The following is a 22111-nucleotide window of genomic DNA, read 5'->3' on the forward strand; positions in this document are numbered from 1 at the left end:
TCTTCTTTATCTCCAAACTGCCAAACGATTGAATTCCAGACAAGCTCGTTGGTCTTTATTCTTTTCACGTTTTAATTACAATCTTTCCTATATACCTGGTTCTAAGAATATAAAAGCGGATGCCTTATCCAGGCAGTTTCAATCTACCTCTACTCCAGAATCTGGTACCATACTTCATCCACAAGAAGTCATAGCTCAATTATCAACCTCTTGTTTACAGGAGTTACAGTCTGCTCAAAAGGATCTTCCTTCTTCCTTTAAATCTCCTGACGGTTTATTATTTGTTCCTGAACGTCTCCGTCCTAAGATTCTCCATTGGGCTCATGATAGTCCTCTCTCTGGACATCCTGGCGTCAGTAACACGACTCGGAATCTTAAACAGTATGTCTGGTGGCCTACTCTCTCTCAAGATGTTAAAGATTATGTCTCAGTTTGCACTCAATGTGCTACAAATAAAGCTCCTCGTCAACTCCCTTCTGGTTTACTTCAACCTTTACCCATTCCTCACCAGCCTTGGACCCATCTATCTATGGATTTTATTACAGACCTTCCTCTTTCTGCCGGAAACAACACTATTTTAGTGGTGGTTGACAGGTTTACGAAGTCTGCCCATTTCATTCCTTTGCCTGGTCTTCCATCTGCCAAGGGACTTTCTGAGCTTTTCCTTTTGCATATCGTGAGATTACATGGTTTTCCTTTGGACATCGTCTCCGATAGAGGGGTACAATTTGTTTCTCGGTTCTGGAAATGGCTCTGCAAACATTTTGGCACTACAATCTCTTTATCAACCTCTCATCATCCACAGTCTAATGGTCAAACCGAGAGAGTAAACCAATGTCTGGAGACTTACCTTAGACATTATGTGGACCATCATCATTCTAATTGGACTCGTTATCTTCCTTTAGCGGAGTTGGCCCATAATGCTCGTTACAATTCATCTCTTCAGTCTTCTCCCTTTTTTGCAGCTTATGGATTTCAACCCAGAACATTTCCTCTGTATACTTCCTCTTCTGAAAATCCTGCTTCTGATCAAACTGCTCGGAGATTAACTCGACATTGGCGTAAAATACGTGATCTTCTTTCCAAAGCTTCTAAAAGATACAAGTTTTTTGCTGATCGCAGACGGAAGAAGGCTCCTAATTTTCGTCCTGGAGACAAGGTGTGGATTTCTACTCGTCACCTTCATCTCAAACAACCTTCTATCAAATTGGGGCCTCGATATGTGGGTCCTTTCCGTATACTGGGTCAAGTTTGTTCTACTGCATATCGAGTTGCTCTTCCCAAGACTCTCAAAGCTCACCCTGTGTTCCATGTTTCTCTCCTGAAACCGGTGAAATCTAATAGATTTTCTAAATCTCTGCCCAAACCTCCGCCTCTCTTGGTACAGGGACAGCCTGAGTTTGAGATTGCTCACATTCTGGATTCCAAACTTCGTGGCAAGAAACTATACTATCTCATCCATTGGAAGGGTTATCCGGTCACGGAACGGACTTGGGAACCAGCCCGGCATGTTCACGCCCCTGCCTTGATTAAAGCCTTTCACAAAGCTTATCCTGCTAGGCCTGGTCCTGTCCCCCGGAGGGGTCCTTGAGAGGGGGGTGCTGTCATGAATTGGATCTGCTCATTGCCGTGTCGCCGCGGCTCACAGATCCCCTCTGTATCACGTCACGTTGCCTAGCAACGTGACGCGGTATCTGGCTCTCCTCCTGACGTCAGAGTCTCCCTGCCTTCAAATCTCGGCGGGAGATCTGAATTGGCGCCCGTTTGTTTTCTCTGTTCATTCTCCCGGACCGGACCTGTGTGAGTAATTCTTTTGTCTCCCTTGCCTGAATCCTTGCCTGAATACTCTCTGCCAGTTTGCCTAACCTGCTAATATGGATTTTATGTTTGTTTACTAACCTGCATAAAGGGACATTTGCTTTATCCAAACCTGCTAAAAGGAATCTTTGTTTATTTACTAACCTGCTTAAAGGGACATTTACTTTATCCAAACCTGCAAAAAGGAACCTCAGTTTGTTTACTAAACCTGCTTAAAGGGACATTTGCTTTATCCAAACCTGCTAAAAGGAATCTTTGTTTATTTACTAACCTGCTTAAAGGGACATTTACTTTATCCAAACCTGCTAAAAGGAATCTCAGTTTGTTTACTAAAACTGCTTTAAGGGACACTTGCTTATCCAAACCTGCTAAAAGGAATCCTTGTTTATTTACTAACCTGCTTAAAGGGACATTTGCTTTATTACTTGCTAAAGGAATTTCACTTAGTTTATTTATCTTCTTAAAAGGACATTTGCTTTCTTCAATCCTGAGTGGGTCACGTCCAGGATATTTCTCAGTGTGCTAGCGTGTGTTTTTTACTTTTCACGCTAGCAGTTGGGTTGAATCCTGAGCTGGTCCTTTACGGCTGACAATAGATCAAAGCCAAATAGCAATTGGTTTTTGGTTTCTGTTCCCCTTCAGTGACCAATCCTATAAGAGTTGTCACAATAGTTCCTCAAAAACAGCTGGATAGCAGACTTGCAAAAACATTGTGCTTGCTGTGGAGTGAAAGGTGATTTCAACCATAACACATACAAAAACATTTTGGAAACTACAAATTAATTTGGTTGACAAATCAGATATATATTCCAAACTGTTACTAACCTTATGAGATAATATCTGATGATAAGATACTTAAGTATGCAAATTTCAAACTGTCATTAACCCTATTATTATTATTATTCTTTATTTATAAAGCGCCAACAGATTCCGCAGCGCTGCCCATGGGTACAAGGATAACAGTACAGTGGAGAAACAATACGATAAGACTATGAGATATTACTCAAATATTTGATGTTAAGATATCCAAGTATGCACCAAACACACTGACTGGTAAATTTGTTATGGTATTTTGTAACTATCTTTAAATTCACAGGATGCATCCAAATACAGTGATGACATCTTACCATTTTTGGAACATACAATAAATAATTGGAGACCGCTAAGTTTTGGTACCGGGTTCAATAAATAATTACCAATTTAGCACCAAATCAATACGAAATTCATTATGCTGATTCTCTAAATCCACGTATCACTAGACACTGCTAAAATAGTGTAACCTCATATAGGTATATTATTGCCTCTATTAGAGAACTAATAATTAACCTCTAGCAGTGGAAACTTAGAATCATCTGATTGATTATGTGCTTATATGTATTCAGAATATTGAATACCCAGGTATCGGTATACCTAGCATACGTTTATAATTTGCTACTTAATTCCACAATTGAGGAATAAATTACTTATCTCATCACCCTACCAAGAGTTTTTTGTTTTATTAATTTCAATGAGACCTCTTTAACCATTTGGAGTTTACTTTGAACACAGTTACCCTTTACTTTACATGCCTACAAAGAGTGCTAATAGTGTATTCTAAGATGGGCTCTCAACCCATCATATTTTGGTTCTGACAATTCAATACACAGCACCACTCACCCCTATATATAGCTACGAAGCTAATAAACAAAAGGAAGGTGTAGGCTTCTAAACTATACAGGTAGTGCCACTAAAAAAAATCCTTTTAGTTTTAAATAGGAATTATTTAGTTATTAATAGTAGGTTTGATTTAGATTTTATTTAATTATATTTAAGTTAGGGGGTGTTAGGGTTAGGGGTTAATAACTTTGCGAGGCGGGAGTACGGCAGTTTAGGGGTTAATATGTTTATTATAGTGGCAGTGATTTCGGGAGTGGCAGATTAGGGGGTTAATAATTATAATGTAGGTGTCGGCGATGTATGGAGCGGCAGATTAGGGGTTAATAAGTATAATGTAGGTGTCGGCAATGTATGGAGCGGCATATTATGGGTTAATAAGTATAATGTAGGAGTCGGCGATGTACAGAGCGGCAGATTAGGGGTTAATAAGTATAATGTAGGTGTCGGTGATGTCGGGGGCGGCAGATTAGAGGTTAATAAGTGTAAGATTAGGGGTGTTTAGATTCGGGGTTCATGTTAGGGTGTTAGGTGTAAACATAAAATTTGGTTCCCCATAGGAATCAATGGGGCTGTGTTACTGAGTTTTACGCTGCTTTACGCAGGTGTTAGACTTTTCTCAGCCAGCTCTCCCCATTGATGTCTATGGGGAAATCGTGCACAAGCACGTACAACCAGCTCACCGCTGACTTAAGCAGCGCTGGTATTGGAGTGCGGTATGGAGCTCAATTTTGTGCTACGCTCACTTCTTGCCTTTTAACGCCAGGTTTATAAAAACCTGTAATACCAGCGCTGTAGGTAAGTGAGCGGTGACAATAATGTGCAAATTAGTACCGCACCCCTCTTACCGCAAAACTCGTAATATGGCCAAAACTCGTAATATGGCTGCTTGGATTAAGACTTCTGATGGCTTCGATGAGGACTTCTGCCGCTTCGTTGAGGATGGATGTCAGGTCTTCAAAAACTGTAAGTGGATCTTCAGGGGTTAGTGTTAGGTTTTTTTAAGGGTTTATTGGGTGGGTTTTATTTTTAGCTTAGGGTTTGGGTGGAAAAAGAGCTAAATGCCCTTTTAAGGGCAATGCCCATCCAAATGCCCTTTTCAGGGCAATGGGGAGCTTAAGTTTTTTAGTTAGGATTTTATTTGGGGGGTTGATTGGTTGGGTGGTGGGTTTTACTGTTGGGGGGTCGTTTGTAATTTTTTTTACAGGTAAAAGAGCTGATTTCTTCAGGGCAATGCCCCACAAAAGGCCCTTTTTTAGTTTAGGCTAGAGGGGGTTTTATTTTTGGGGGGCTTTTTATTTTGATAGGGCTATTAGATTAGGTGTAATTAGTTTAAATATTTTATCATTTATTTTTTATTTTGTGTAATTTAGTGTTGTTTTTTTGTAATTTAGTTAATTGTATTTAATTAATGTAATTTATTTAATTGTAGCGTAAGGTTAGGTGTTAGTGTAACTCAGGTTAGGTTTTATTTTACAGGTAACTTTGTATTTATTTTAACTAGGTAGTTAGTAAATAGTTAATAACTATTAACTAACTAGTCTACCTAGTTAAAATAAATACAAACTTAGCTGTAAAATAAAAATAAAACCTAAGATAGCTACAATGCAACTATTAGTTATATTGAAGCTAGCTTAGGGTTTATTTTATAGGTAAGTATTTTAGTATTAAATATGAATTATTTAGGTATTAATTGTAATTTTTATTTAGATTTATTTTAATTATATTAAAGTTAGGGGTGTTAGGGTTAGACTTAGGGTTAGGTTTAGGGGTTAATAACTTTAGAATAGTGGTGGTGATGTTAGGGACAGCAGATTAGGGGTTAATAACAGTAATGTAGGTTGTGGCGATGTTAGGGACAGCAGATTAGGGGTTAATAATATTTAACTAGTGTTTACGATGCGGGAGTGCTGCGGTTTAGGGGTTAATATGTTTATTATAGTGGTGGCGCTGTCCGGAGCGGCAGATTAGGGGTTAATAATTTTATTTTAGTGTTAGCGATGTGGGAGGGCCTCGGTTTAGGGGTTAATAGGTAGTTTATCAGTGTTAGTGTACTTTTTAGCACTTTAGTTATGAGTTTTATGTTACGGCGTTGTAGCATAAAACCCATAACTACTGACTTTCAGGTTACGGTATGGATCTTGACGGTATTGGCTGTACCGCTCACTTTTTGGCCTCCCAGGCAAACTCGTAATACCAGCGCAAAGGAAGTCCCATTGAAAAAGGACTTTTGCATTACGACCAAAAAAGTGTGCGGTGCAGATAAACCTGCAAGACTCGTAATACCAGCGGTAGTCAATAAGAGCCATAGCGCTGCTTTTTCACTCATACCGCAAAACTCGTAATCTAGCCGTATGTCACTATGTCACTATGTTACTATGTTACTATGTCACTATGTTACTATGTCACTATGCTTCTATGTTACTATGTTATTATGTTAATGTTACTATGTTACTATGTCACTATGTAATATGTTATTGTGTTACTATGTCACTATGTTAATAAGTTACTATGTCACTATGTTAATATGTTACTATGTCACTTTGTTAATATGTTACTATGTCACTTTGTTACTATGTCGCTATGTTATTAGGTTACTATCGGCTAGATTATGAGTTTTGCAATAGGCTTAAAAAGCAGCGTTAGCCGGTCCTAACGCTGCTTTTTAATGCCCGCTGGTATTACGAGTCTTGCAGGTACAGGTGTACCGCTCACTTTTTTGGCCAGACTTGGAAATACCGCAAATCCACTTACGTAAATTGCGTATCCTCTTTTTTCAATGGGACTTGCATAGCGCCGGTATTACGAATCTGCAAAAAATTGAGCGCTAGACCCTCTCCTGTCAAGACTGGTACCGCATTTTAAAGTCAGTAATTAAGAGTTTTACACTACAACGCTGTAGCATAAAACTCTTAACTAAAGTGCTAAAAAGTACACTAACACCCATAAACTACCTATTAACCCCTAAACCGAGGCCCTCCCACATCACAAACACTAAAAGAAAAATTTTAACCCCTAATCTGCTGAACCGGACATCACCGCCACTATAATAAATATATTAACCAGTAAACCGCCACACTCCTGCCTCACAAACACTAGTTAAATATTATTAACCCCTAATCTGCCATCCCTAACATCGCCGCCACCTACCTACCTACATTTATTAACCCCTAATCTGCCGCCCCAACGTCGCCGCCACTATATTAAAGTTGTTAACCCCTAAATCTAAGTCTAACCCTAACACCCCCTAACTTAAATATAATTAAAAGAAATCTAACTTAAAATTCCTATCATTAACTAAATTAATCCTATTTAAAACTAAATACTTACCTGTAAAATAAACCATAAGATAGCTACAATATAACTAATAGTTACATTGTAGCTATCTTAGGATTTATTTTTATTTTACAGGCAACTTTGTATTTATTTTAACTAAGTACAATAGTTATTAAATAGTGATTAACTATTTAATAACTACCTAGCTAAAATAAATACAAAAGTACCTGTAAAATAAAACCTAACCTAAGTTACAATAGCACCTAACACTACACTATAATTAAATAAATTAACTAAATTAAATACAATTACCTAAATTAAATAAAATTAGCTAAAGTACAAAAAAAATTAAATAACAGAAAATAATAAACAAATTACAGACATTTAAACTAATTACACCTAATCTAATAGTCCTATTAAAATAAAACCCTAAAATGGCCTTTTGCAGGGCATTGCCCCAAAGTAATTAGCTCTTTTATCTGTAAAAAAAAATACAAACACCCCCCCAACAGTAAAACCCACCACCCACACAACCAACCCCCCAAATAAAAAGGGCTATTGAAAAGGGCTATTTTAAGGGCTATTGGTAGTTTAGTTTAGGCTAGGGATTTATTTTATTTTGGGGGGGCTTTTTTATTTTAATAGGGCTATTAGATTATGTGTAATTAGTGTAAATTTCTGTAATTTGTTTATTATTTTCTGTAATTGAGTGTTGTTGTTTTTTTGTACTTTAGCTAATTTAATTTAATTCAGGTAATCGTATGTAATTTATTTAATTTAGTTAATTTATTTAATTATAGTGTAGTGTTAGGTGTTATTGTAACTTAGGTTAGGTTTTATTTTACAGGTAATTTTGTATTTATTTTAGCTAGGTAGTTAGTAAACAGTTTTAACTATTTAGTAACTATTCTACCTAGTTAAAATAAATACAAACTTGCCTGTAAAATAAAAATAAATCCTAAAATAGCTACAATGTAACTATTAGTAATATTGTAGCTAGCTTAGGGTTTATTTTACAGGTATTTCGTTTTAAATAGGAATAATTTAGTTAATGATAGGAATTTTATTTAGATTTATTTAAATTATATTTAAATTAGGGGGTGTTAGGGTTAGACTTAGGTTTAGGGGTTAATAACTTTAGTATAGTGGCAGCGACGTTGGGGATGGCAGATTAGGGGTTAATAAGTGTAGGTAGGTAGCGACGACATTGGGGGGGCAGATTAGGGGTTAATAAATATAATGTAGGTGTCGGCGATGTTGGGGGCAGCAGATTAGGGGTTCATAAGTATAATGTAGGTGGCGGCGGTGGCGGGGCAGCAGATTAGGGGTTAATAAGTGTAAGATTAGGGGTGTTTAGACTCGGGGTTCATGTTAGGGTGTTAGGTGTAAACATAAATTTTATTTCCCCATAGGAATCAATGGGGCTGCGTTAGGGAGTTTTATGCTGCTTTTTGGCAGGTGTTAGACTTTTTTTTCAGCCGGCTCTCCCCGTTGATTCCTATGGGGAAATCGTGCACAAGCACATTACACTAGCTCACCGCTGACTTAAGCAGCGCTTGTATTGGAGTGCGGTAATGAGCAAAATTTTGCTCAATGCTCACTTCTTGTCTTTTAACGACGGGTTTGTAAAAACTCGTAATATCAGCACTGTAGGTAAGTGAGCGGTGAGGGAAAACTGCTCGTTATCACCGGACAGCCTCTAACGCAAAACTCGTAATCTAGGTGTATGTTATTATGTCACTATGTTACTATGTTACTATGTCACTATGTTATTAAGTTACTATGGTACTATGTTACTATGTCACTATGTTATTAAGTTAATATGGTACTATGTTACTATGTCACTATGTTACTATGTCACTATGTTATTAAGTTACTATGGTACTATGTTACTATGTCACTATGTTATTAAGTTACTATGTTACTATGTCACTATGTTATTAAGTTACTATGGTACTATGTTACTATGTCACTATGTTACTATGTTACTATGTTACTAATTCGCTATGTTATTAAGTTACTATGTTACTATGCTACTATGTCACTATGTTATTAAGTTACTATGGTACTATGTCACTATGTAATATGTTATTTTGTTACTATGTCACTATGTTACTATGTCACTATGTTACAATACTATCTCACTGTGTTACTGTGTCACTATGTCACTGTGTCGCTATGTCGCTATGTCACTATGTTACTATCTCACTATCTCACTGTTTTACTGTGTCGCTATGTCACTATGTCGCTATGTCACTATCTCACTATCTCACTGTGTCACTGTGTCACTGTGTCGCTATGTCGCTATGTCACTTTGTCACTATGTAGCTATGTCACTATGTCACTATGTTATTATCTCACTATCTCACTGTGTCGCTATGTCGCTATGTCACTTTGTCGCTATGTCACTATGTCACTATGTCACTATGTTACTATCTCACTATCTCACTGTTTTACTGTGTCGCTATGTCACTATGTCACTATGTCACTATCTCACTGTGTCACTGTGTCGCTATGTCGCTATGTCACTTTGTCACTATGTAGCTATGTCACTATGTCACTATGTTACTATCTCACTATCTCACTGTGTCACTGTGTCACTGTGTCGCTATGTCACTTTGTCGCTATGTCACTATGTCACTATTTCACCATGTTACTATCTCACTATGTTAGTATCTCACTGTGTCCCTGTGTCCCTGTGTCGCTATGTCGCTATGTCACTATCTCACTGTGTCACTGTGTCCCTATGTCGCTATGTCACTTTGTCGCTATGTCACTATTTCACTATCTCACTATGTCACTATCTCACTGTGTTACTGTGTCACTGTGTCACTGTGTCCCTGTGTCGCTATGTCACTATGTCGCTATGTCGCTATGTCACTGTTACTATATCACTATGTCACTATGTTACTATGTCAATATATGTCACTATGTCACTATGTTGCTATGTCACTATGTTACTATGTCACCATGTCACTATGTCGCTATGTTACTATGTCACTATGTTACTATGTCACTATGTCGCTATGTCACTATGTTACTATGTCACCATGTCACTATGTTGCTATGTTACTATGTCACTATGTCACTATGTTACTATGTCACCATGTCACTATGTCGCTATGTTACTATGTCACTCTGTCACTATGTCACTATGTCACCATGTCACTATGTCGCTATGTTACTATGTCACTATGTTACTATGTCACCATGTCACTATGTTGCTATGTTACTATGTCACTATGTTGCTATGTCACTATGTTACTATGTCACCATGTCACTATGTCGCTATGTTACTATGTCACTATGTTACTATGTCACCATGTCACTATGTCGCTATGTTACTATGTCACTATGTTACTATGTCACCATGTCACTATGTTGCTATGTTACTATGTCACTATGTCACTATGTTACTATGTCACCATGTCACTATGTCGCTATGTTACTATGTCACTCTGTCACTATGTCGCTATGTCACCATGTCACTATGTCGCTATGTCACCATGTCACTATGTCGCTATGTTACTATGTCACTCTGTCACTATGTCGCTATGTCACCATGTCACTATGTCGCTATGTTACTATGTCACTCTGTCACTATGTCGCTATGTCACCATGTCACTATGTTACTATGTCACCATGTCGCTATGTTACTATGTCACCATGTCACTATGTCGCTATGTCACCATGTCGCTATGTTACTATGTCACTATGTCGCTATGTTACTATGTCACCATGTCGCTATGTTACTATGTCACTATGTCGCTATGTTACTATGTCACTACATTACTATGTCACTTTGTTACTATGTCATAAGCCATGTGGTGCTTCTGTGTGCTTGTGCTGTTATAGTAATTTCAGATGTATTTTGCAGCAAAACCAAGCAAATAAAATAATTAATTATGGGCAATTTGTTGGTCCCTTTAGATAAATACAATGCAAACTATGGTAATATTTGTCCCCAAATGATATTACTTATCCCCAATTAATATAGCTGCTTCTATGTCCCTTTATAGAAACTTACTTGTGTGAACCCAGGAGGTAAAGGATATGGTGCAGTTCTGTATATCATAGGGGAAGATGTAGATGTTAAGACTGCAAGATGTCACTACCTGGATGGGTTTGTCATTGGTCACGATGCCTTTATAGTTAACGTATAAATATGGGATATCTGGGGTCTTCCCAGCCTCCACACTGGTGACAAAATAAAACAACTGTTGTAAGAATGTAGCACACTTCATATATGTAATAAAAATAAGTAACATATCTTAGCCCATATTAAAGGCAAATTAAACTCTGCGACAAAAAATATCTGCATAAAAATAAATGTTTTAAAAGCATTTAGGCTCCAATTTATTAGCAACGTTTATTTTGTTAATATGTTCATCTTTTTTAGTCTCTTATCTTATCTCCTTTAATGTGGTCAGCTAGGAACAGATGTAAGTAAGCTTCTGTACTGATAAATCAATCTCTGTGTAGCATGTTGCAGAGTGTTTTTTGTATATAAATCATTACATTCCAGCCTCTCTAGAATCACAGGAAAAACGACACTTTTCTGATAGAAATTACAGGTAAAGCCTTCAAAATGAAGAATGAAAGTCTATTGCATAGTTTATTTTGTACTGTATTATTATTATCGGTTATTTGTAGATCGCCAACAGATTCCGCAGCGCTATAAACATAGGCGGTATACAAGTAACATTTATATGGATCAAATCAGAGTTGCACTTTTGTAGTTAGCTCTAATGAAGGTGATCTGCAAACAGCTGGGCTCATAGGCTACATGCTAAGTGAGAGTTATTGCCTTTTTACTTGTCCAGTGCTCTGTGCATAGGAAGTATTGAGGGACAAAAGGTGCAGTCAGTACCCTACAACCTTAGTGTATACTGTTATGGGTCCCTTATGGGGCCCCTAGTGTTACGGTCTGGAGATCCGCCCCTGGTAAGGTCTAATATTTGTCACATGTTATTTGTAATGATTAACCCATTGGTAATCAGCTCTGTCATTGCTAAATCTAAACTGACATCTGTTGCAGGTAACATTTCTATTTCACAGTTTTCTTGGAACATTTTCAGGTGCCAATACTTATTCACAGAGGTATTAGTGCAGTAAATCAGGACTTGTGCCTCTTGAATAAAGGCTATTCTTTCAGTTTTTAGGGTTACATGTTACTGTTAATTCTGTTACTTACAACTCAACAATCATTACATCCGGGGCCCAGATCATCTGTATAGGAATAGAAATTTTAGTCACATTATCAAACTCAGCTGGATCCCAGGTAAGAAATTCATCCGTCCAGTACTACAAGGGAAAATGTAAACAGGAATGATCAATTCAGTTATAAAACCTGACAATGAGAATTTCTTTATTGTTTTTCTAATTTAAAGAGGCGATAAAGTCAAAATTACACTTAAAGGGACAGTCTACTCCAACATTGTTATTGTTTAAAAAGATAGATAATCCCTTTATTACCCATTACCCAGTTTTGCAAAACCAACACAGTTATAATAATATACTTTTTACCTCTGTGATTACCTTGTATCTAAGCCTCTGCAGACTGCCCCTTATCTCAGTTATATTAATATACTTTTTACCTCTATGATTACCTTGTGTCTAAGCCTCTGCAGACTGCCCCTTATCTCAGTTATATTAATATACTTTTTACCTCTGTGATTACCTTGTATCTAAGCCTCTGCAGACTGCCCCTTATCTCAGTTATATTAATATACTTTTTACCTCTGTGATTACCTTGTATCTAAGCCTCTGCAGACTGCCCCTTATCTCAGTTATATTAATATACTTTTTACCTCTATGATAACCTTGTGTCTAAGCCTCTGCAGACTGCCCCTTATCTCAGTTATATTAATATACTTTTTACCTCTGTGATTACCTTGTATCTAAGCCTCTGCAGACTGCCCCTTATCTCAGTTATATTAATATACTTTTTACCTCTTTGATTACCTTGTATCTAAGCCTCTGCACACTGCTCCTTATCTCGGTTATATTAATATACGTTTTACCTCACTGATTACCTTGTATCTAAGCCTCTGCACACTGCTCCTTATCTCAGTTATATTAATACAATTTTTACCTCTCTGATTACCTTGTATCTAAGCCTCTGCAGACTGCCCCTTATCTCAGTTATATTAATATACTTTTTACCTCTGTGATTACCCTGTATCTAAGCCTCTGCAGAACACCCCCTTATCTCAGTTATATTAATACACTTTTTACCTCTGTGATTACCCTGTATCTAAGCCTCTGCAGACTGCCCTTTATCTCAGTTATATTAATATACTTTTATCTCTGTGATTACCTTGTATCTAACCCTCTGCAGACTGCTCCTTATCTCAGTTATATTAATATACTTGTTACCTATGTTATTACCTTGTATCTAAGCCTCTGCAGACTGCTCCTTATCTCAGTTCTTTTGGCAAATTGCATTTTAGCCAATCGGTGACCTCTCATAAGTAACTACACGGGAGTGAGCACAATGTTATCTATATGGCACACATGAACTAACACTGCCTAGCTGTTAAAAACTGTCAAAATGCACTGAGATAAGGGGTGGCCTTCAAGGGCTTAGAAATTAGCATACAAGCCTACCTAGGTTTTTAACTTTCAATAAAGAATACCAAGAGAACAAAGTAAATTTGATGATAAAAGTAAATTGGAAAATTGCTGCTCTATCTGAATCATTAGAGTTTAGTTTTGACCTCACTGTCCCTTTGCATGGATAGAGCATAACATTTTAAACAACTTTCCAAGTGACTTCTATCATTAAGTTGTCTTAGTTCTTTTGGTGTGCTTTGTTAAACAGTAACCCTAGGTAAGCTCAGGAGTGTGCATGTGACCACAGCCATCTGGCAGCAGTGTTTATAACAATGTAATACATGGTTACAAACACTGATGCCATAGAAGACTCTATGGCAGCAGAGTGTGCAACTATGTATAACATTGCTAGAAACTTTGTTACATGCACTACTGCCAGATGGCTAAAGACACGTGCACTCTCCTGAGCTCACCTTGGATTACTCTTTAACAAAGGATACCAAGATAACAAAATAAAATTGATAATAGAAGTGAAAGGGAAAGTATAATGTTCTATCTGATTCATGAACATTTAATTTAGACTTTAGACAATCCACTGGGATGCAGCGAAGGAAAATGGAGAATTACAAAAGCAACAACTAATCGCCCACATTAAAGTACTTTAAGAAAACAACTAACCGCCCGCATCAAGTATTGAAAAAAAACACCACCCGCACTAAATATAACAAAAAAATCCTACACAAAGTATTAACTCCTAAACCGCAAAATCCCCACATCACAATAAACCTATTTACCCTATTAACCCCTAAACTGCAAAACCCCCACATCACAATAAACCTATTTACCCTATTAACCCCTAAACCACAAAACCCCTACATCGCAATAAACCTATTTACCGTATAAACCTCTAAACCACAAACCCCCTACATCACAATAAACCTATTTACCCTATTAACCCCTAAACCACAAAACCCCTACATCGCAATAAACCTATTTACTGTATTAACCTCTAAACCACAAACCCCCTACATCGCAATAAACCTATTTACCCTATTAACCCCTAAACCACAAACCCCCCACATCACAATAAACCTATTTACCCTATTAACCTCTAAACCACAAAACCCCTACATCGCAATAAACCTATTTACCCTATTAACCCCTAAACACCTACATCGCAATAAACCTATTTACCCTATTAACCCCTACATCGCAATAAACCTATTTAACTTATTAACCCTTTAAACCGCCAAAACCCACAACGCAAATAACTATTTAAATAACTAAGTACAGTGCACTAACCTAACACCCCCTAACCTAACACCCCATTAAATAAACCCAAATTACCTAAACTAATATATTCTAAAGTTACAAAAAATAAAAAAAATAAGTTTACAAAAAATAAAAAAAGCTAACATTACAGAAAATAACAAAATCAAATTACCAAATTTAACAAAATTAAACCTAATCTCTATGAAAATAAAAAAGACCCCACCAAAATAAAAACACCCCCTACTCTAACTACCAGTAGCCCTTAAAAGGGCTTTTTGCAGGGCATTGCCCCAAGATAATCAGCTCTTTTTTTAAAAAAAAAATACACAAAGCCCCCCCCTAACAGTAAATCCCCCCACCCACCCACCAAACCCCCCCAAATAAAATAACCTAACACTAAAAAACCTAAACTGCCCTTTCCAGATTTGTATTAGATTGGCTGGTAGGGAATGACTTCTACACCGTCCCTGATCTAGAGTCCAACTTCATTAAACACTTGGCTTTCTTGCCTCATGCAGATCTTAAATCGCTACCCATGTTTGTACAAAACCATGTCTTATTTAAGGATCCTTTGAGAGCCTGGGCCAAGATTTGTAGACTCTGGGGATTGCAGAAATCTACTAGTAAATATCTTCCAATACAGGGTAACCTCAGCATCACTTGACTTTTGACATAATACCCTTTCAAGACTTGCGGGTGAGTTACGGCCTCCCGAGCACTCACAGGTTCGCGTACTTCCAATGCAGGCATTATATCTCTACACTGATCTCAGGGGGATTGTTGTCTAGGGAACCTTCCAATATAGATAAACTTTGTGCCTTGGCAAAGTTGGGACCTTACAGACTCTCACACACATACAATCTGTTGCTTCACCATTGTGAGGACTCCACTTTGCGTGGGATCGTATCAAAATGGTCACATTTAGGGGACTTAGAGGTGGACACTACGCTGTATCACTCTGAGTTTTGAGAGGGCAATTCAAGGTACTATCTCTGCAAAACTGAGAGAGTCACACCTGAAGTTCTTGCACCAAGCTTATATTACCCCTGGCATGCGGGCTTAGTGGGTTCGGGGGGCACGTGATCTATGCAGTAAATGCAGCCGGGATTCCCCTGATTGGATCCACCAAAAGTGCAGAAGTTTTGGCAGAAGATTTCGTTTTGGCTGGGCAAATTAACCAAACAAAATCTACCCCTCTCAGTATGTGATTTTTCTTACGCCTAGAGACCGGACACATGAATAATTTTATAATTACGGTCCTCACGTTAGCTAAACAGGCTATTCTTAGGGAGTGGGTGGGTGAAAGAACCCCACCATTTCAGCAGCTGCTTGGGGCAGTACATAATCAGATGCTAATTGAGCAGACACAAGGGGAGACCCTGAGAAAAGAGTGAAGAGGTTTCTCCTTAAATGGGGGGTATATTTGATGCAGTTACCGGACATAGTTAGGGATAGAGTTCTCCTCCCCTTTAAAAACAGACAGTCCTAAATGAAAATCTAAAGGGTAATTGGTGTCTCTCCACTGATTCAAACTGTTGAGGAATTCTTTCATTTGCAAGGAGGTGGTGTTGGCTGGATGGGGGGGATCCGGAGGTACCCTAGGTGAGTATGAGTATAATTGTTGTTTGTTGTTTGTTGATCTTTTCGTTTCTCCTTCTATGCTATCCTCTCTCTTTTTTTATCTTAGTTATTATGCTTTTTCTTTTTCCTTTGTTTGTCTGTATACTTAAACATTCTTGAAAAAGAGAGTCCAAGTGCATGCATGAAGACTTCATTTAAATATCGGGCTCTGTAACTCGGTCACTACTTTATATGTCTTGCTATGCATTTGTTAACATCAAAACCTATTATACCAATGTGACTGTACTTGTCATGTATGTCTTGGATTCTTTTCTATAAATAAAGTTTAAAAAATAAATAAAATAAAAAACCCTAAACTACCCATTGCCCTGAAAAGGGCATTTGTTTGGGCATTGCCCTTAAAAGGGCATTTAGCTCTTTATCTGTCCATCCCTAATCTAAATAAAACAAATCCACCCAAAAATCCCTTTAAAAATCCTAAGTCTAACCCCCAGGTTGGTAGTACTCATGGTTCCTAAAGTCCGGCGGAGAAGGTCCTGTTCCAGGCGGTGAAGTCGTCTTCCAAGCGCAACCTCTTCTTCTTCCAGGAACATCCTGCGTGGAGCGGAGCTGAAGACCGCGGAGCTGAAGACCGGTGACTCTGGAACTGAAGACCGGCGACCACGGAGTCATGAAAAGTGGAGGATCCTCTTTGTACGATCTCCGCCGTACACTGAATAGTGAATTCAAGGTACGCGATTAAAGATGGCGTCCCTTGAATTCCTATTGGCTGATTTGATTCTTCCAATTCAAATCAGCCAATAGGTTGAAAGCTTCTCAAATCCTATTGGCTGTTTAAATTAGCCAATAGGATGAGAGCAAGTGAAATTTTATTGGCTATTCAAATCAGCCAATAGAATTTCACTTGCTCTCATGCTATTGGCTAATTTAAATAGCCAATAGGATATGAGTAGCTATCATCCTATTGACTGATTTTAGGGCATGTGATTTTAAACAACTTTCCAATTTACTTATATCACCAATTTTGCTTTGTTTTCTTGGTATTCTTATTTGAAAGCAAAACCTAGGAGGTTCATATGCTAATTTCTTGAAGGCCGCCTCTAATCTGAATGCATTTTGACAGATTTTCACCACTATTATTATTAATATTATTATTATTATCGGTTATTTGTAGAGTGCCAACAGATTCCGCAGCACTATAAACAAATGAGGAGTACAACAAAACAGTTATATGGATCAAATGGGTAGAGGGCCCTGTCAAGAGTTGCACTGTTGTAGTCAGCTCTTAAGGAGGTGATCTACAAACAGCTGGACTCTTAGGCTTACATGCTAAAGGGGGATAGCGATGGAGGATAGGAACTGGTATAAAGAAAGGTTAGCATAGGTTGTATGCATCCCTGAGCAGTAGAGTCTTTAGGGAGTATTTGAAGCTTTCAAAACTAGGGAAGAGTCTTGTGGAGCGAGGCAGAGAGTTCCACATGATGGGAGCCAGGCTTGAGAAGTCCTGTAAACGGGAATGTGAGGAGGTAACAAGAGAGGAGGAGAGGAGGAGGTCATGAGCAGAGCGAAGGGGACGGGAAGGAGAGTATCTGGAGACAAGGTCTGAGATATAGGGGGGAGCAGTGCAGTTGAGGGATTTGTGTGTCAGAGTGAGAGTTTTGTGTTTAATCCTAGAGGCAAGAGGAAGCCAGTGAAGGGATTGGCAGAGAGGTGCAGCAGATGTAGAGCGACGTGTAAGGAAGATGAGTCTAGCAGAGGCATTCATTATGGATTGTAAAGGAGCTAGGCGGCAGCTAGGGAGACCAGAGATGACAGAGTTGCAGTAATCGAGGCGGGAAAGGATGAGAGAGTGGATCGTTCACTGCTATTTTGAGATGTATTTTACAGCAAAAGGAAGCAAAATAAATAATAAATGTATATTTCAATAATCTTTTATGCGTTGTTGTAATGCTGAGTTTAATGGTCCTTTACGGCAGGTTATGTGGTAATATTGTAATCTGAGGCTTTGCTGTATCAGACACTATATAGGGGCTGGCACAAGTCAGGGGTATCACTACAAGGGTCTCATTAGTCTCAGTGCCCTGGGGGATAATTATGGGGTCACTCACATTCCTTTATAAAGACGTCTGATGATTTTCAACAGGAAATCACCGTTAAAGTCTATGGAGATTTTTGTAGACAAATCATTGGATACGTTTCTCTAAAGAGTTAAGATCAACACCTATATGTGAAATTGCTGCGTTTTCTTATTATCCAGGGGGGGGGGGGGATTTCATGTTCAGTTGCATTACCTGAGTGCACCACATATAAGTTGTCAGTTGCTGATGTTTCTCATTCTAAAAAAAAAAGAAAACAGAGGAAAATGTGATCATTGGAGAAAACATTAACAATATCAGTCGCTTTCAGAAATCTTTATCTGCTGAAAAGGAGACCTCAGTCTTTCCAAAGCCAAAATGTCTGTGCAGGTTAGCTTTAATCTATCCCAGTATCATCTGTGTGTTTTTAGAAACAGATTATACTGTTCTTTCTATCAGTACTAAACTGTAGGTAGAGTTTTAGTGAAGTCAACTAAATACACAGAGAAACAGCATAATGTTACCCCCCAACAGATAATACAACTCCTGTCAAATTTCTGTGAAATCAGTCTTTGTTCTTTGATTGAAAAGCTGGTTTCTATAGCAACAATTTTCCACTAAATTCAGTGTTGGTTCTAGAAGGTGCTGGAGATGTAACGCACCCCTCTTCATTGCTACAGCACTCGGAGACCTCAAAGGTGCTATCTGCCCTGACGATGCCAAATGCCTAATGATACCAACAAGAGTATCAAGGAAAAACATTACAAATAAAAGTAAATGAGAGAGGGAGATGGGAGAGAGAGTGAGCATAGGATGGGTAAGAATCCTAACCTAATGAACCAATCAGGATAGCAAAATGTTTATTATACAAGAGAAGCAAATAACAGTGCTGAGGATCTGTATAAAACAGATTTTTGTTGTTGTCCATAAGAGGCCGAAGACTGAAGAATCTTTAGGCCAGAGTTTAGGAAAGGTTGAACTGTTCTTGTTATTTCTTTTTGTTAGTTTTTTGTGTAATTTGAAGGTTAGTTGCTATTTGCAATGGGAGAGCGGATCACGTAGCAGTGGATGCACGTACAGAATTGGTTTAGTGATGAGTATTTGGGGGGGAGGAGGAAGAATTTTACTAATGGGGAAACGGGTGGAGGCTTTTGTGGTGTTTTGACACATGGGGGTCATGTAGGGGTATTTTCATTGGTGTTTTTGTTTTATTAGAGTCAATGAGATAACATTAGCAAACTTGAGTGTGCGTCAGCCTTTAGTTAGAGTTGAGGTCATGGAGATTTTAGTTAGGTTAATTGCAGTGTCCTTATTAATGATTGTTAATAGATTTGTGACCTTTGCTTTTTTTTATTTGAATATTTGTATTACATTTTCATAAAATGAACAATAAAACAAAGAATTACCTGGTATACAGCAATATAAATATGGCATTTTATTGCCATGGGAATTATATAAACAATAATCATATGCAATGTCCTGAAGAGGAAGAATTAAATGATATAATATTCTTAAGGATTCCACTAGCAACATATGAACCAAACCAACCAAGTCTTCTCTTGTATGACATTCAAAGCAAAGAGAGAAATCTCTTACAATATCAATAAGGAAGGTCAAATAATCCCATTTATTATATAAAGAAACAGAATGTACACTGTACTCAGAGGAGACCGCTGCTTTATATGATGAGATCTGTTTTTCACACATTATGTTTATCCTGATGTGTTTGTTTTGTGCCTATCTACAAACATGGCACCTTTGCTCCTACACCCTTTAATTGAGTAGATTAAATTATATAAATCTGGCACAGAATAAAACATCTCTGTATAGGGTTTAACCTGGTGCCACAATTCCTAATTATTAACTATAATACCATAAATGGGCTCGCTCTTAATCATATATAAGAAATGAGTTAGAGTGCGCTCGCTCTTAATCATATATAAGAAATGAGTTAGAGTACGCTCACTCTTAATCATATATAAGAAATGAGTTAGAGTGCGCTCGCTCTTAATCATATATAAGAAATGAGTTAGAGTGCACTCGCTCTTAATCATATATAAGAAATGAGTTAGAGTACACTCGCTCTTAATCATATATAAGAAATAAGTTAGCGTGCACTCGCTCTTAATCATATATAAGAAGTTAGTTAAAATGCGCTTAATCATATATAAGAAATAAGTTAGAGTATATATAAGAAATAAGTTAGAGTGCACTCACTCTTAATCATATATAAGAAATGAGTGAGAGTACACTCTCTCTTAATCATATATAAGAAATGAGTTAGAGTACACTCGCTCTTAATCATATATAAGAAATGAGTTAGAGTACACTCTCTCTTAATCATATATAAGAAATGAGTTAGAGTGCATTCACTCTTAATCATATATAAGAAATGAGTTAGAGTACACTCTCTCTTAATCATATATAAGAAATAAGTTAGAGTACACTCTCTCTTAATCATATATAAGAAATGAGTTAGAGTGCACTCGCTCTTAATCATATATAAGAAATAAGTTAGATTACACTCTCTCTTAATCATATATAAGAAATGAGTTAGAGTACACTCTCTCTTAATCATATATAAGAAATGAGTTAGAGTACACTCTCTCTTAATCATATATAAGAAATGAGTTAGAATGCACTCACTCTTAATCATATATAAGAAATGAGTTAGAGTACGCTCACTCTTAATCATATATAAGAAATGAGTTAGAGTACACTCGCTCTTAATCATATATAAGAAATGAGTTAGAGTACACTCTCTCTTAATCATATATAAGAAATGAGTTAGAGTACACTCTCTCTTAATCATATATAAGAAATGAGTTAGAATGCACTCGCTCTTAATCATATATAAGAAATGAGTTAGAGTACGCTCACTCTTAATCATATATAAGAAATGAGTTAGAGTACACTCGCTCTTAATCATATATAAGAAATAAGTTAGAGTGCACTCGCTCTTAATCATATATAAGAAATGAGTTAGAGTACGCTCACTCTTAATCATATATAAGAAATAAGTTAGAGTACACTCGCTCTTAATCATATATAAGAAAGAAGTTAGAGTACACTCACTCTTAATCATATATAAGAAATGAGAATAAAATGTAACTTTTCTTTTTAAGATTAAAATTTACCATTATTATCAGTTGCCTTCACCCCTATCTTGAGGTTCCTATTATCAGCCAGAAATTCTAGGGAGGTGAAATGCAGGATAGTATCTGCTGAGTATTCTTTAAACAATCCCTAGTAAAGGTGTTTTGTTTTAAATTATATGAATATATATATATGTGCCGTGTTTCTTTGGTTTGTTACTTATAGTTGGTTCCTCTAGATTTTTATATTGTTATTTGGTTGGACAACACTAAAACCAAGAATTTGTAGAAAACTGAGATTTCTTCTTAAATTATTATTAGTAGTGGTGAAAAATGATTTATATATATATATATACACACATACATACAGGCGAATCTCTGAGATATTAAGCATTTGGTTCCAGACCACAATAAAGCAAATATCACAATAAAGTGACACTAATATTTTAGTTTACCAGTGCATATAAAAGTTATAAAAGTAAAACACAAGCAACTCCGCACTCAAAGTAAATCCAGGATCCGGATAGCCAAACGTATACGTTCAAAATGTTTTATTTAGTATCAATAAATACACAGGATGCTAAAATTACAACATGACAAAGGAATTAAGACAAACGGCAAAGAAGCTGTACACGTTTTGGGCGCTCTGTTCACTAGCTGAATAACTTGTTAAATTCCTTAAAGAGACCAATCCTAAATATACAGCATTACTTAATTACAGCTTTTTGCAATAAAACCTTTCTTGTAAATACTTTACTTATGTTATTTCCCATTACTATTTTTTTC

At 37.2% G+C, this 22111-nt stretch overlaps 1 protein-coding gene across 1 annotated transcript in view; it reads right to left on the reverse strand.

Annotated features, from left to right (window-relative positions):
• Positions 1–22111, reverse strand: part of LOC128638257 (5-hydroxytryptamine receptor 3A) — a 50882-nt gene that overhangs the window by 23319 nt on the left and 5452 nt on the right. The window contains exons 3-5 of the mRNA XM_053690113.1: positions 18447–18491; positions 11942–12051; positions 10775–10944 (exon numbers count right to left, since the gene is read on the reverse strand). Coding sequence (XP_053546088.1) covers positions 10775–10944; positions 11942–12051; positions 18447–18491 — 325 coding nt within the window. The remainder of the gene's footprint in view (positions 1–10774; positions 10945–11941; positions 12052–18446; positions 18492–22111) is intronic.

Source organism: Bombina bombina, chromosome 8 (assembly GCF_027579735.1).
Source record: "Bombina bombina isolate aBomBom1 chromosome 8, aBomBom1.pri, whole genome shotgun sequence".
Classification (NCBI taxonomy): domain Eukaryota; kingdom Metazoa; phylum Chordata; class Amphibia; order Anura; family Bombinatoridae; genus Bombina; species Bombina bombina.